The 14,835-nt window shown below is 53.9% G+C and overlaps 4 protein-coding genes across 4 annotated transcripts; all 4 read right to left on the reverse strand.

Annotated features, from left to right (window-relative positions):
- Positions 1–2,594: 2,594 nt before the first annotated feature.
- Positions 2,595–4,618, reverse strand: HER10_EVM0001640 (uncharacterized protein; the record flags this gene model as incomplete). Its single annotated transcript, XM_035471382.1, has 2 exons — positions 2,595–2,878; positions 3,058–4,618. 2 exons carry the CDS (start codon positions 4,616–4,618, stop codon positions 2,595–2,597), a joined length of 1,845 nt encoding a protein of 614 aa, XP_035338003.1.
- Positions 4,619–5,435: 817 nt separating this feature from the next.
- Positions 5,436–7,555, reverse strand: HER10_EVM0001662 (ketol-acid reductoisomerase). The gene is made up of 5 exons (XM_035471402.1): positions 7,239–7,555; positions 7,109–7,140; positions 6,767–7,045; positions 6,032–6,699; positions 5,436–5,963 (listed from the first exon to the last, which is right to left on the reverse strand). Exons 1-5 carry the CDS (start codon positions 7,447–7,449, stop codon positions 5,936–5,938), a joined length of 1,218 nt encoding a protein of 405 aa, XP_035338005.1. The 5' UTR covers positions 7,450–7,555; the 3' UTR covers positions 5,436–5,935.
- Positions 7,556–8,242: 687 nt separating this feature from the next.
- HER10_EVM0004694 (ubiquitin-conjugating enzyme) lies at positions 8,243–9,639 on the reverse strand. Its single transcript, XM_035474328.1, has 4 exons — positions 9,320–9,639; positions 9,179–9,266; positions 8,825–9,114; positions 8,243–8,761 (listed from the first exon to the last, which is right to left on the reverse strand). Exons 1-4 carry the CDS (start codon positions 9,338–9,340, stop codon positions 8,609–8,611), a joined length of 552 nt encoding a protein of 183 aa, XP_035338286.1. The 5' UTR covers positions 9,341–9,639; the 3' UTR covers positions 8,243–8,608.
- A 353-nt stretch (positions 9,640–9,992) lies between these two features.
- Positions 9,993–13,683, reverse strand: HER10_EVM0001586 (chitin synthase). The gene is made up of 3 exons (XM_035471330.1): positions 13,058–13,683; positions 10,463–12,988; positions 9,993–10,406 (listed from the first exon to the last, which is right to left on the reverse strand). Exons 1-3 carry the CDS (start codon positions 13,136–13,138, stop codon positions 10,269–10,271), a joined length of 2,745 nt encoding a protein of 914 aa, XP_035337998.1. The 5' UTR covers positions 13,139–13,683; the 3' UTR covers positions 9,993–10,268.
- Between the last annotated feature and the right edge of the window lie 1,152 nt (positions 13,684–14,835).

Genomic DNA, 14,835 nt, shown 5'->3' on the forward strand with positions numbered 1-14,835 from the left:
ACTGGCTCCATGTTGGATAATGTCAGGCGACAGACGCAGAGGCCGCACCTTTCAGCGCTCCACGACGTATTTCTAGCTAGCTTAGTCAGAATACGGCCTCTTTATCATTTTATCTAGCCTTGATAGCACGGAAAGCTGACTGTGCTTTGAACATACCAAGCGATTTGACCTCACGACCATCTCATCTTTGACTTCGAGAGTGCATAGGGACGAGAAACATTAAAGGGCTATGTTTCCATCCGAGAAGAAGATGCACGAAATCAATTCAATTCAAAGCACCGCGGCTTTACGTGATGATGAGAAGTCGGAGGGTGAGCATCATCATGTCATCCGAAGTCATCAGTATGCGGTTTCGACTAACACGTACTCTAATGAGCTGAGAGGTGATAATTCATTTGCTGAGTATCTATCACTCCCGAGCTAGATTTCTGGAGGGAAATCTCCTCATTCACATCTTTCAAAGGAGTCGTGAACTATTTAGTATGCGGTTCGGCATGCTGAACCATCGATCTCCCTCCGTCGTCAATGTCCCCCATCATCTAAGCTTGCTCATCCGACACCCACGTGAGCACGACCTTTCCATGAAAACGACATCACATTTACTAAAACCTTTGTTCAAGTGATTCAAGTATCATAGGACGGGAATGGCATGTATTGGCGGAGGATGACTTCAGTTTGCGCAGGCACTGTGGGCGATGGGGGACCCGCTAGCAGTCTTATCCAAAATTTTCTCCGGCTGAGATATCCACATCCGATATGGTGTAGTGGCCAACATGATGCCCTCTCATCTCTTTGAGAGGTTAGGCATAGCCCCGAGTTCGATTCTCGGTTTCGGAATCTTTTGCTTTTGGCGCTCGTTCCTCTGTAAATGATGATTCTAAGTTGCTAGAATAGCATCCAAATGGGTGCGCGAAGTGCATTTCCGCCTCCTTTTTCTGCGTCTGACCGACTACGTATCGTGAACAAGGCCGGCAATCCTTATATCAAACAGGCAGACAGGTGCCTCGTAGGTGTGCAAAGATGTTCATAAATTAACATTGTTTTTCATAGTCAGCCATAAGTACAGTTGCTTTCTAATGAAGCCAGATGCTTGATATCAAGGCTTCAGGATGCCTTCCCACAGCCTGCACGTGTATACTTGTTCCGCGTCAACATCAAGAACCTCCCTCACCCGGTGCTCGGATGGGCTTCTATCGACCAGGTGAACAGGCCGCCAGACGGAATCTCACAATGTGCGTTCATCCCATCGCAGGAGCTTCCCAACCTCACATCACAAAGAAAGGTCAAGGGCACGGATATACAACACAACACACATACACACAAGCATGCATCCATCTTCATGCACCGTTTCCAATTTCCGCCTAACTACCTCCACATCGAAAAACTAACCACCATCTCCACATGCCGCGACATTCATACCACATAACACACCCGGATGGATCGGATCTCCAGACACCAACCATCCATCCCATGACAAGATCTCCAAATCGTCCGTCATCCCCATAAGCCCGCAGACTACCTCAGCAGTCTCATCTTTCCCGAGAAACACAAAGACGGCACCGCCATGCAGACTTCACGTATCCATCACAAGACATACAAAACAGATACACACAGCACCGCCGCCGCGAGGCACCAGGCCCGAGATATTAGACAATAACTAGAAAAGACGTACTCGTAGTTCGCCTTACATCCACACTCAGACTCACATTCTCATCTGCCCCACACGTAATACATAACACGTACACACAGAGACATACGAAAGAGAGGGAAGAGTTGAATATGTGCAATAAAAACTTGAACATTACCAATTCAAAGAGTTATGGTAGAAGAAAGGGTGTTGGGTTCCAGAACGTGGAGTTTAACTCGTCCAACAGGTATGGGAAAACTCCAACACGAAAAAAGGGGGAGGGGGATTGTAGCGGTCGTCGCCCACTAAACAACAAGATTAACAAAAACGCCACCACCTTTCGTTTCGTGTCCCTTTGTCCCTTATAGTCATTTCAGTGTCATTTTAAGGGAGTTGGAACAAATAAACAAAAGCCCTGTTATCCATAAACATGGAAGTAACCAAAGCAAAAAAGCCCGGAAAGACAGGACCCCGTAGACGCCAGTTCGTTACGTCAATGCTCTTCGTCTTCTTCCTCTGCTTCTTCTCCCCTTGCTTCCCCCTTATCATCTTCACTCCACTCAGACAATTGCTGTCTTGCACTCTCCATCCGCCACTGTAATGCTTTGTTCCGTTCATCGTTTGGTTTCGTTCGTTTCGTGGGTAAATTTAGAAATTAAGAAAAGAAAATAGAAGAAAAAGTCGGTATGGTAATACCAACCATTTCAGAAAGAGGCCGTTTGTTCATCAAGACGACTGGGTCTTCTAGTCCCCACGTCCGCGATAGTTGCCCATCTTCTCGATCGAGCTCATGATGCCGCTCCGGGGCCCGAACTCACTCATCGGCCTGGGTCTCGGAAGGCCCTTCGTGGCGGGACCAGCGCTGCCGTTACGCTCGTGAAGGGAACCACGCGCGGCAATGGATCCGGGCGCCTTAAGGCCCGAGCTGCGGCCGATGCTGCTGCGGAAGTTGTTCTCCGTGTGGCTTCTAACCGGGGGACCGGGTGTCCGCGAGGCAACAGGTGTCGGCGCGGGCTTGGGCGCCGGGGTTGGCGGCGGAGGCGCGGCGTTCTGAATTGCCATCATCTCCTCGGCAAGCTGAACCAGCTCGCCCTTCTCGACGCGCTCCTGGGCGAGGAGGTCGCGAAGCTCCGAGTTGTCTCTCTTGACCGAGTTGACGACGGCCTCGAGCCTGTGGACGTCGGCGCTGAGCTCCTTGATGTGGGCTGAGTCGCGGACGGCTTGGGCCTTGAACTCCTCTTCGGCGGCGACCTGGGCGGGATCGACGCGAGTGATGGTGCTGTCTCGGCGGATCTTGTCGTTCTCCTCGGTGAGCTCCTCAATCTTGACCTCCAGCTCGCGCACCTTCTTCTCCCAGCGAGTCTCGTAGCTCTTCTTGAGCGCCGCAACTTTGGTCTCGTGCTTGCCCTTGTAGAGAGCGTGCAGCTCACGTGCCACGCGCTCCACTGCAATCTCGACCTCCTTGGAGGTCGCGGCCGCACCGCCCCTAGGCGAGGAGGGCTTGTCGTCAGTGGACTTGCCGGCGCGGAAACTCGCCAGCTTACTCTCGGCCTCCTGAGCCATAGTCTCGGCGGCCTCGCGTCGTCCCTCACTCTCTGCAAGCTTGGATTCGAGCTCCTCGCGCTCCTGCTGCGTGTGGACGATCTCCTCCTTTACGCTCCGAAGGACCTTTTCCATCTCGCGACTGCTCTTCTCCCACATCTCCTTCTCTTCAGCGACTTGCTCTCGCATCGTCCGCTCTTCACGGGCCTGCTCCAAGCTCTCGCCGACTCGTTTTTCCGCATCGCCCACGGCCGTCTTCAGAGAGGTCACCTCTGCCTCCTTGCCCAGTAGTGATGCTTTGAGGCTGCTAATTTCGGACAGGAAATTCGACTTGAGACTTTCGAGTTCTCTGGGTGTAATGGTCGGGATGCTGCGGGGAGTAGGCAGGGCGGGAATGTCAAAGTCGAGGAGGTTCGACATTTGGCGGGCCGGAGTGGCATTGGGGTTTGCTCTGGAGGGTGAGGTGTTGCCCCGCCTGGACGGCGATTTGTGCGGGAACCGCTGGCTGGCCGTGAAATCCAACAGGTTGGTAGTGTTGCCATCAGAGTCCTGTCCCGAATGCCGCCTTGGAGTCTCCTGCTGCTCGTGCACAGTCTCTGGCCTCCCTCGCGGTGTCATGCCGCTGACGCTCGCGTACTTTGTGGGAGACTGACCAAGTTTCGCGAACATGGTCAAATTGGGAACGGCAGAGAAGGTGCTGAATGCACTCATCATCGACTCGTCGGGATTGGCGAGACTGCTCTGGTCCTCGTAGCCCGCGTGGGCCAAGTCGGGGTGCTCTCCCTCGCCCTCGCCCGCGCTCATCGTGGTCGTGTCACCGCCAATGGTCTCGTCATTCTCCAGCTCCGTATCGTCGTCCTCGAAGATCTGAATAGCGTGCTTCAAGCCCTCGTTGTCGCGCATGGCGTCTTCAAGACTGATTGTGCGTTCGCGAGGCGGAGGAGAGACGGTCGGAGGAGAGATGGAACGTGACGCGGGCTCGACAGACGGGTTGCTGACTCTGATAGGGAAGCGTTTGACGCCGTCAGGCGAGATTACTGTCTTGCGAAGCGGGCTCCGCGCTTGCTTTTCCGTTGTCTCGGAGCCGGCGAGTAGCTTGAGCGGTGAGGGCGCGGTGCCAGACATGACGCGTGAGTGGCGCTGCGGCTTGATTGCCGTCGCCGGCGCAGAGGGCGGCGGCGACGGCGAAGAATCCGAGGGAGAAGGTGGCATGTTCTCCTGGTCTCGGGTGTTGTCGTCTACGGAGTTCGAAGAGGTGATTGTGGTGTTGGTCGTGGTTGTGGTGGTGGAGGAGCTGTCGCTACCGCTCTCATTACCGCCGCTCGTGGTTGTCTCAGTGCGGGAGTGGACCACTTCGCAGTGCTCAAAGAAACCGCGGCTCGTTGCGTCTTCAGTTAGGGTCGTTGCAGTGTTCAGTCTTGATTCGTTTGTCGGTGACAACGGCGTCATTGTGCGCGAACTCCAAAAAAAGCTAGAAGAGGTTTCGTTTGGTTTGCAAGTGTTGGAAGCGCGAAAACTAAGGTGAGGTAAATCGTCAATTGATTGATATTTCGATAGGATGTCTAGCAAAACCCCATTTTGGGCTCGCTTGTGAGATGAAGGGGGTGCGAAGGGGCCCAGGCTTGTTTGCTGTTGACAGAGCAACGACTACCGAAGGGAATGCACAGACAAAGGGGGTTGGTGGGGCTCAGGGTCGCTACAGCAAATTCGCACACCGAGGCTCTTCACCGACGTCACCGACTGTGTGGAAGGTGAGGCTGGCCTCTATTCTCGAATCGCCTTTTCTCAAAGACTCACGCAGGCTGTTGAGGTGAAGCTTGTGCCAACTCCGAGGATCCTAATATAACAACCAAAATCAATTCAGCTATGACCCTCTCCAGCTAGACCTCATAAGTTGCAGCGACCTAGCTCCGACACTTCACGTTAGGCTTTCAGAGTTTCGGAAGGGCACTGCCTGTGCGATGCAGGAAACTGGTCAAATGGGACGCATGTGAAAGTGCAGCAGTACAGCGACGGTCTGGATGAAAGCAATTAACTATGCAAGATAGACAAACAATATTTATATGTGTAAATCCGTTCCTTCATATTTCAGCAAGGGTAGTGCTCGCCTTGCGCGATTGAACGCGCCGCTAGCCAGAGGACAGTGACCACGTCATTTCCCACCACGAATTGAAAAAAGGGGAATTAATTTCTTCCGTGCAGCAAACTCCCGGACACATCTAGTTGACTAGAATCTACTGGTACAGAGCGTGCTCGAACTTGACCGAGCATCGGAGGCTGAACTTCTGAAGTCCTGGCCGTGGACTCAACATCACCATGAAACTTGCAGACGCATGCAACACCACACCGCCGCTGCATTGTCAGCAAATGTCCCCAAAGTCAAAATCACTACCGCGGGCGTGGGGGTGCCAATTTGGTTCGGGTCCAGCAGCAGTTAGCGCGATCTGTGAAAAGTATCAACGGGCCTGACGAGTCAGTCTTGGGTCCCTGCATAACCCGACATCTCCGGGAACAGGCACAGACATTTGCACAATCACCAATTGACGTAAAAAAGACGAGATGATTGAAACGTTGTGTTCATGGACAGCAAAAGAAATGGTATTGAAGGATCCCAAAAGTCAAGATGCAAACTTTTGAACCAGGCCCAGATCCCCTAGAATCCGGTCATATAAAGTACAAAAGTCCCCCGTCCCCGGCACAGTGGTTAAGAAATGGCCATTCCGAGTAAAATTTTTATCTTCTCCCAAAGCAAAAACGCCGAACCGCTTACTTCTGGTTCTCGGGACGCAGAGAGCTGTAGAAAAGATAGATGTTAGCCAGTGATCATCATTGTGTATAAAATCAAGTGCTGTCAAAACGTACCGGACGGCTCTGCCGGCTCTCCAGATCTCAAGGTTGCGGATCTCCTCCATCTCAGCCTCGAACTTCTGGCGGTAGTCCTTCTGGGAGTTGTACTCCAGGGAGCGCTTGGTCTCGGAGCCATCCTTGACGGCGTCGTACAGGCTGTTGAAGACGGGCTTGAGGGCGTCCTTGAACTTGGGGGACCAGTCGATGGCACCGCGGCGGGCGGTGGTAGAGCAGGCCTCGTACATCCAGTCCATGCCGTTGGCACCGATCAGGGGGTACAGGGACTGAGTGGCCTCCTCGACGGTCTCGTTGAAGGCCTCGGAGGGGGAGTGGCCGCGCTCACGGAGAACCTCGTACTGAGCGAGGAACATGCCGTGGATACCTCCCATGAGGCAGCCACGCTCGCCGTACAGGTCGGAGTAGACCTCCTTCTCGAAGGTGGTCTCGTAGAGGTAGCCGGAGCCGATGGCGACACCGAGAGCCTGGGCCTTCTCCTTGGCCTTGCCAGTGACGTCCTGGAAGACGGCGAAGGAGGAGTTGATACCACGGCCCTCACGGAAGAGGGAGCGGACGGTGCGGCCAGAGCCCTTGGGGGCGACGAGGATGACGTCAATGTCCTTGGGGACGTCGACGTGGGTGACGTCCTTGAAGACGGGGGAGAAGCCGTGGGAGAAGTAGAGGGTCTGTACTTAATGTCAGCTTTGAGGCCCCAATCGAGCTGTTTGCTCAATTGTGCGAGAAATGACGCACCTTGCCCTTGACGAGCTGGGGCTTGATGGCGGGCCAGGTCTCGGACTGAGCGGCGTCGGAGAGAAGGTTCATGACGATGGTACCGCGGGAGATGGCCTCATCGACATCGAAGAGGTTCTTGCCGGGGACCCAGCCGTCCTGCTGGGCGTCCTTCCAGGACTGGCCGTTCTTGCGGACACCGACGATGACGTTGAGGCCGTTGTCACGGAGGTTAAGACCCTGGCCGTGACCCTGGGAGCCGTAGCCGATGAGGGCGAGGGTGTCGTCCTTGAAGTACTCCTACAAACGATTGTCAGTTCCAATTGACTCCCTTGCGAGCCCTCATGATGGTTTGTGACTCACAAGAAGCTTCTCCTGGGGCCAGTCGGCACGCTCTGTAGCATCAACGTCAGCAAATCTCTCCCTCTGTTTTCCCTGGCGAGTCATTCGCAACGAGGCAAAAAGACTCGTCAGCTCTGGTCGGTTTCCTTACCGTAGACGTCCTCCTTGTGGCCGGCGAAGTCCATGGTCTTGACACCGCGAGCCTGCTGCTGGGCAGGAGCGACGAAGGCCTTGTTGACCTGAGCAGAGGCGCGGACGAGCTGGCGGGCAGCAACGAAGGTGCGCTGCTGGGTGGCAGGCTTGGCCGCCAATTGGCGGGCCATTGGCGAACGAAGCGCCTTGGAGAAGCTGCGGGAGGCCATTCTGACTGTGTGTTGGGGGAGGAGGGAGTGGAGAGGGTATCCGTACAAGTCAATTGTAAGGAAGAAGAAGGAAGAGATGGATGAAGAAAACAGAGTTTCACTGATGAGAAAAAGGCGTTTGGAATTGGGAAATTTTTTACTGGCGTAGAGACGGGCGAGCTGACCCCCGACTTCGGCCCAGCTTGGTCGTTGGTGGGTTAGCCTGCTGCGTCGTCCTGCTGCTGGCCTGTGCCAATGGTGGGGAAGATGTCTGGAAGCGTCCGGGGTTCGGTAGGGGGTCCTCCAAGTGGGAGAGCGGGTACTGGGGACTTTGGAGAAGGCAGGGACTTTGCTGGGCTCAGCGGGTAACCTCTACTTGGTCCGGTTCTCATTTGACAGCGGCCTTACCTAAGAACCTCGGGGAGCAATCAACGTTATTGCCGGCGAGGCGGGTGCTGTGGAGCAGGGGAGAGCCCACCACACCGACATCGTAGCCCAGTGGCCAGACAGGAGTCACACCAGATGGGCCGCAGGCGGAATCTCACCGACTACTGGGCGCCGGCTACGGCCGTTGACCTATGCCTTCGGCCTCTCTCTGCAGCTACAGCTGTTGACCGGTCGCCGGCGCTGAGCTGTTGTGACTCCTCTCTTGAGGAGCTCTGACTCTTCTTCTCAACTTTCTTGTATGGGGATACCATTATGGGGGAGTCAATCGGCCCGGTGATTGGATTCCATTCTCCATGTTTGCTTCTTCTCCTGCCGTGACACGGCAACGCTGTTTGCATTCCAGCTATGCTTCTACGACCTCTCGAAACTCATCACTTCCTCCCGCTGGTCACCACATCTTCGTCTTCAGTCTGACTTCCGCCTTCCAGAGCGCACCAACGGACCCTTCTGTGCTGCGCCCTCGCTAGTGCTATCTCTAAACTGGGCTTGATGCCTTGCCAGAACCTTGACCTGTTGTAACTTGTAATCTTGTCTCCCCAAACGCCTGACGACGATGCTTGCTTTTGATGCCCACCGACCCTTCAGATACGCATTCCACCCTTCCGCGAACCAGCAGCCTGTCCGTCCGTCTCTGGTATCAAATCCGGGCTGGCCTCTTGTCTCGCCAAAGGGTCATGTCGTTAGAGAAAAGTCCAGCAGCGAGATGGACGCTATCTCCTTGCTGTTGCAAATCTTATTTCAACACACGGTCGTAGCTCTGCCCTTGGACGGTGCCACCGCCCATCGCGGTCCGGACATTGCGCTTGAATCCCTCGCGGTTGAGTCTTAGATCATCGGCAGCCTCCTTATTCAGAGGGTCAGAGGCATTCGGTTCGAGGAACAGGAACTACGAAAAGAGGTCTGTTAGTTGCTTCCCCTCCACAGTCGTGCTTTCTGCTCGTCAACATACTTGGAGTCCGACGATGACCGCGTTCAAGTTGAGAACGGGCTTCCAGTCTTCCCGCAGAATGTTCAGGCAAACCTTGCCCTCCAGATCGATATTAGGGTGGTAGATCTTCTCCTTGCATCGGACTTTTGGCGGCTCGTGAGGGAAGTTTTGGTTGATGTCAAATGTGAAGGTGAATCGTCCGGTCCGGTACATGCCCTCATCGGGCTCGATCGTAAGCGTGAAGTGGAGAATATCGTCAGCGTCAGGGAAGTCGGTCTTCATCGTTGATCCGAGAGATAGTTCCGAGAGATCTGGAAGCAAGCGTGAGTAACGAGATCACGATTTTCTTTCCTTGGCTGGCTGAGGGGTTCAGACCTTTCTGCACACGAAGTTGCGCGGCAGTCACCTTCTTCTTCTTGCCACCCGCAGCGTCGGCATTTTCAGCCTTCTGCTGCTCCTTCTTCTGTGAGAGGCGTTAGTAGTCCCCTTAACCGAGAGGCTCCGGTGGTCACATACCATAGACCAAATCTTTAGCATCTTGTCCGATCTCTGGCGGGGTGTCTGGTGGGAGGAGTTGGTGGGGCGCTCTGTGAGAATGGCGAGACGGGAAACGAAAGCACGCACACGACCTGGGTGGAAGATGGTGTTTTCCTGAACCAGAGGTGTTTGCGCGGACACCAAGCAGTTGAACAACAAGTTAAGTATAAGGTAATCGTCTCTGTCCGGAGTCTTGCGATCTTGGGACGGGAAGGTGCCTAGAGGAGCGGACCAACTGGGCACCAGTCAATGCGGTCACTTTCTGGCTGCGATAAGATAGGGTGGGTGTACTGTTTACCCGGGGATCTGCCGACCCAGAACCACTCTTGTCAGCTTGCCTCAGATCCCGGTCGTTGAACAACTATTGAACAACAGCAATCTGAACAAATGAAGAAATGCAAAGAAGGCCATAAAAGGACGGAAGCACTATACGGCTGGGGTACTCAAAATCCTGTGGGTTTCCAGCGTCCATGTACCATGGTCGGCCAATACCAGCGCGCTTTTATGCAGCCGCCAAGTTGGCCGGAAGCTTCTATTACACCGCTCGATTGCATGCAAAAAGTCTGTGGATCAGATGCATCCAAAAATGATCGCTGGTCTCTGGAGATCTGTCCATGTGAATTGAGAGTGAGAGTTCATGTTGAAAATCATTGTCATTGTCTGATACTAAGCGTAAGGTATTGTATCCATGTAAAACGCCATGAATGCTGCTTAATCGAAACTACTTTTACTGAGCTTCCGCCCACTTCATCAAGAATCTGCCGAGTCCCGTGTCCTTTATTACTCAACACATGCCCAGAATGTAAAACACCAGCGGATTCGTAGCAATGAGCCAAAGCTGGCAAGAGTACAGTCTTCCCTCTGATACACATCCAACACGCGTCGAGAGGTTCGGCGCCTGTTTGGATAATCTCCTCCGTTTGCCTGTTTACCGTCTGGCAAAGCAGCACATGATACCGGTCCTGCCCAAGAACCACAGGAATCCGAAGAAACGGACAAGTGACAGAACGGCAGTAGAGTACAGCAAGAAGCTGAAGTAAGATGCAGTACGTGCTGATGCAGTTTTCTAGAAATGAGAGTTAGTATGATAATGGACTCGTATTTCGGGACCTTTGAACTTACGCCAATGCCGAACGAGTTGAAGTTATCACTCGTAATGACGATGATGAGGAAAGTGTTGGAGAAGAGCCAAGACACGACCAGACCGGTACGGAAAGACTTGTACGAATCTTCGATATCCGGCTTCTCGTTCTCCGGAGTTTCCTTGAAAGGCTCCAGCGCACGCTTGACAGTCGATTCGAATTGACTATCGATATCCTCTTGTGGCTTGTCAATTTCTTCTACCACAGCTTCGTCCTTCTCGCCCTTGCTGACGTGTGCAGAAGGTAGAGCCTCGGTACTGTCTGAACCCTTTGTACCCCACGACACATCGTGCCAGTTGTTGAAGGCGTAGACCATGAGAATGTTGATGTAGGTCGACATGAGCACCAGGTAGTGAGGGAAAGAGGTAAACATGTGCCAGGGGTCGAGGTACATGAAAGAAGCGATGAAGTTAAGACCGTAGATAGTGACCAAGGCGACGAGAATGACACCGGCAGCGTTCGTGCCTCCGAAGAAACTAGCAACGAAGTCCTCACCGGAGTCGAGACTGATTTGCTCGCCAATGGGTTTCTGGAAGGCCTGGACAACCAAGTACATCGAAAGGACCAGGATGTAGGATTGAATGAGACCGAAGACGACGAAAGAGGCGATGTAGGTGTACTTAGAACCCTTGGGTCTGTTACCCAGAGCCAAGATGAACTGCAGAATAACGAAGGCCAGGTAGAGGTACTTAAGAAGGGCGTTGACGATAGGGGTGGCAGTGTCTCCAAACGGCCAACCGCTGCGGGCCACGTCGGGGTCATCGGAGGTGACGGCGGTACCGACAAGATCCATGATAACCGTTGTAGTCAGGTAGTAGGAACCCAAACTGAACCATGTGAACATAACCTGGAGGATGTTGTAGATGAGCTGGACGTGGAAGAAGAACATGCGGATAATGTTGTGGCCGGACTTGTACATGCGACCAAAGTGCATGAGAGAGTACAGAGAGGCAGCGAAGGAACCGTTGAGCCAACGACGACGTTGAGAGATGAACTCGGCAGCTCCCTCGGGAACATCGGTCTCACCCTTGGCGGCCTTGATGTACGACAAGTGCCACTTCTGACCGGCCTTGGCGACCAGCTCGAAGCAAAGAATACGATCCTCGGCCAAGAACATGTTCTTCTTGAAAATGTTCATTCCGTCGATACCCTTCTTGCCAAGGATCTTGGAAAGGGTGTGGTCACCGTGGAAGTACTGCTCCAGCGGGCGACCCATGATCGCGCGGAAGCGGTAGGCGGAGAAGGCACCGGGCAACACAGAGACGTATCCGAAAGAACTCTCGAGAGGCTTATCCAAAATGTTGGAAATCTTGTACTCAAAGTTCTGGACAGCAACCAAGGGGTTGAGCAGCTTCTTGCCGCCTTTGCCCAACATGGCGTGAATCTCACCACAAGCACCACCGAGATCCTTGTCGTTGTAGAAGCCCTCCCACAGCGCAAGAAGCGAGCGAGGACTAGGCTTGGTACCGGCATCGATGAGAATGCAGACTTCGGGGTTCAAGATGCGGCCGAAGGCGTTGAAGAGCCATCTGTGAGAGTTGATCTTCTTGCTGTTCTTCTGCTTCAGGCAGAAAATGAACTGCACAGGAGGTAGGGTGGATGGGCCATCGTCAACGGGGCGGATAAGCTGTTGGTTGGGCGTGACGGACAACTGAGAGGTGTACTCGAAGATGTGAGCGACTGTCTCCTTTCCGTCGACATCCTTCTTCACGACACCATCCTGGTAGATACCGACGGTTGCGAGAACGTCTAACACGGCCTTGTCGGTCTTTTCGATACCGTCGAAAACCAGACAGACGACAATTTTCTGCCAAGCCGGTCCACCCTTGTTCCAGAAGGTAGACTTCTTCAGGTTGACAATGTCGCGGATATTCTGCATTACACCGTGGAGAGTTCTGGAGAGCAACACCTTGTCTTCGTTGTAGTAGGTAATTGCGATGAGGAGCTCGGTGTGTCGGTTATACATTCTCGGGCGCAAATCGTAACCATTCTTGAGAGTGAAGTCGTTGGGGTCGCAAGTGGCGGCGGTGTAGCGCATCTTCATGAACTCTTCGCTGCCGCCCTCAACATCGCGATACTTTGGCTGGACAGCGTTCTTGATGGCACTGGGGACTGGGTAGTCGATGCTCAGGACGGAACCCTGAGTAAGCTTGATCTTACGGGTCGCGTAACGCTTCAGACCGCCACCTTGGTTGCCGGGCTGCTGTCTGCGGGTCCAGCTCTCGTCGGCATCCACGGTGGAGGGGGGTCTGTTTCCATAGCCAAAACCACCAGCATCCGAGTCGAGCTCATTGCTGTAGCCGGACGCGAAAGCTGTCTCGCCAGGAACTGGTGTCCGAGCTCCGGCACCAGGAGCGTATGATTCTGTGAGACTGTATGCGGAGACTGGGCGGCCAGGGGTCTCGCCAGTTCCTAGGTGGCTCTCGTAGGGACCAGGTGCGTGAGGGTCTCTCAGAAGAGATTGGCCGGCTTCGTCAACTCCCTCATCTTGAGGAGGCAGATGGTACTGGGGAGAAGAACCAGGTTAGCAATTGAGACTGTGTTGTGCGGTGAGCTGATGGGAGGTGAAGCTTACTCCTCTGCCAGATCCAGGCGGAAGGTCCTGCATATTGTGGCCGCCATGGTAATCGTTTTCATGCCCCCCGCGGTAAGCCATGATTGCTAGAGGCGAGTTCAGAAGTAGCTGATGCTAGTATGAATGCGATGAATGATGGGAAAGGTTTTTTTTTTTTTCCACTGCTTCGCTGCGGACAAGATTAGGTAGGGTTGATTATATCGTCAGCCAAGGGACTCGGGCAGAGAGGCCTGGGTAGGGTTGATTGTGTTACGCGATGAGCGCGAACAAAGGCGCTGTAGGTTAGAGAGATGTGCGGCCAAGAAAGCCACAACCCCAGTAACGATTGGTGAAGCGAAGGAGGAAGAAAAAGAGAAGGATGTAAAGATGGATGGAGGGCTGGGGGGCAGGAGGAGTAGAAGGGGAGAGGATGGTGATGCAGGATGGGGCAGCAAATGGTTAAAAAAGGGTCCTGACGGGCTGGCGGCCTTGCTTGGTGGGAACCAGAAACCTGCAGCTAGGTGAGAGCGAGCGTGGAAGCGCCAGGTGGAGAGGATGGCTGAGGTAGTTAGGATGGATGAGAATAGCTCTAGGATTGGCCCGACTGGGCTGAGGTGGGCGAAGATGAGGATGGGGACTCGGCAGCGAGCAGACAGTTTCCTTTCCGTTGCTGCAGCAGTGCAGAGAGGGAGAAGGAGACCAAAATTCAAGGACACAAGGTACATGGAGATGGTGCGGCATGAGAAAAGGAGAAGTCACTTTTGCATCCCTCCCCAGCCTGTTTCCCTGAGACGAGGTACATACGAGGAGATGAGACTTGTTGCTGCTTTCCTCCTTCCTGACTATGAATATTCGTACCTGCCTACCTCACCTGCCTTGGCTACGTATGTTGTGCTGTACCGAGCAGGTACTGTCGTTCGTTCTCTCTTTCTTGCTGCACCTTGGGCCAAGGCACGGTAAGGTAGACACAGAAAACCAAGGTACCTTACCTACCCTGGGCTGCTCCATAGTCTGCAGCAAAGTGAAGGAATGGTACCTCGCGTCACTGTCTCTTTTTTTTCCTGGTCCCCTTTCATTAGCTTGCTCCATATTCTCACCTCATGTCAACAGACTGGGGAAGCTGTGGCTTAGCGCTGCTTAGCCCAGGCATCGCGTTTCTGCACGATGAACAACTGAACAACACAACCCGAGCAAAGGCACCAGCACCAGCATAGCATCATCATCCCGTCTCCCGGAGTCGGCATACCCATGGATATCCAAGGGGCCCATTGACGCAAGCAAGACCTCTCCTTGATACGGATCGAAGGGCACTCCTTACTATCTGCTCCGTATGCAGCACATCCGTCACTTAACCTCACCTCACTTTTTGGAAACCTCAACGTCAGTGCACTACTGCGCAAGTGACAGACAACGGATGGGCTGGCTAGGAAGGGCTGCCGTCAGTCTCATCCCCAGGCCAGCAGGTGGTCCTGGTCCCAGTCGTGTGCCAGCCAGGAAAGCCAGTGCCGTGGACCATCGTTAACCCTGTCCCTCCATCTTTTTCTTCCCTCTTGTCAGGTTCTTTCATGATGGATCCTAGCAACCTGGTCGGATGGTCGCGGTTGCTGTCGCTAGCCATTGCTAACCAGCCAGCAGCAGTCCAGCAAACCAAGACAACAACCGCGCCGATGCTCATCACGAGCTGGCCGCCAACCAGTCGAATCGCACTTCCAACGTCGACGTCTCCGAAGGTTGCACTCTTGAGAAAATAAAAATCGGGTCCGCATCCAACTACGTCACGTCTCCCCCCAAGTCGAAAC

Source organism: Colletotrichum scovillei (genome assembly GCF_011075155.1).
Source record: "Colletotrichum scovillei strain TJNH1 chromosome Unknown Contig00001, whole genome shotgun sequence".
NCBI lineage: Eukaryota > Fungi > Ascomycota > Sordariomycetes > Glomerellales > Glomerellaceae > Colletotrichum > Colletotrichum scovillei.

Coding starts and splice junctions, on each gene's coding strand:
- HER10_EVM0001662 (XM_035471402.1), bottom strand. CDS start 7,449: ATGGCCTCCCGCAGCTTCTCCAAGGCGCTTCGTTCGCCAATGGCCCGC. Junction 7,046..7,108: donor GGCCCCAGGAGAAGCTTCTT/GTGAGTCACAAA, acceptor AATCGTTTGTAG/GAGTACTTCAAGGACGACAC. Junction 5,964..6,031: donor AGAGCCGGCAGAGCCGTCCG/GTACGTTTTGAC, acceptor TCTTTTCTACAG/CTCTCTGCGTCCCGAGAACC.
- HER10_EVM0004694 (XM_035474328.1), bottom strand. CDS start 9,340: ATGCTAAAGATTTGGTCTATG. Junction 9,115..9,178: donor GCAACTTCGTGTGCAGAAAG/GTCTGAACCCCT, acceptor GCTTGCTTCCAG/ATCTCTCGGAACTATCTCTC. Junction 8,762..8,824: donor CGGTCATCGTCGGACTCCAA/GTATGTTGACGA, acceptor CTCTTTTCGTAG/TTCCTGTTCCTCGAACCGAA.
- HER10_EVM0001586 (XM_035471330.1), bottom strand. CDS start 13,138: ATGGCTTACCGCGGGGGGCATGAAAACGATTACCATGGCGGCCACAAT. Junction 12,989..13,057: donor CGCCTGGATCTGGCAGAGGA/GTAAGCTTCACC, acceptor TCTTCTCCCCAG/TACCATCTGCCTCCTCAAGA. Junction 10,407..10,462: donor TCAACTCGTTCGGCATTGGC/GTAAGTTCAAAG, acceptor TCTCATTTCTAG/AAAACTGCATCAGCACGTAC.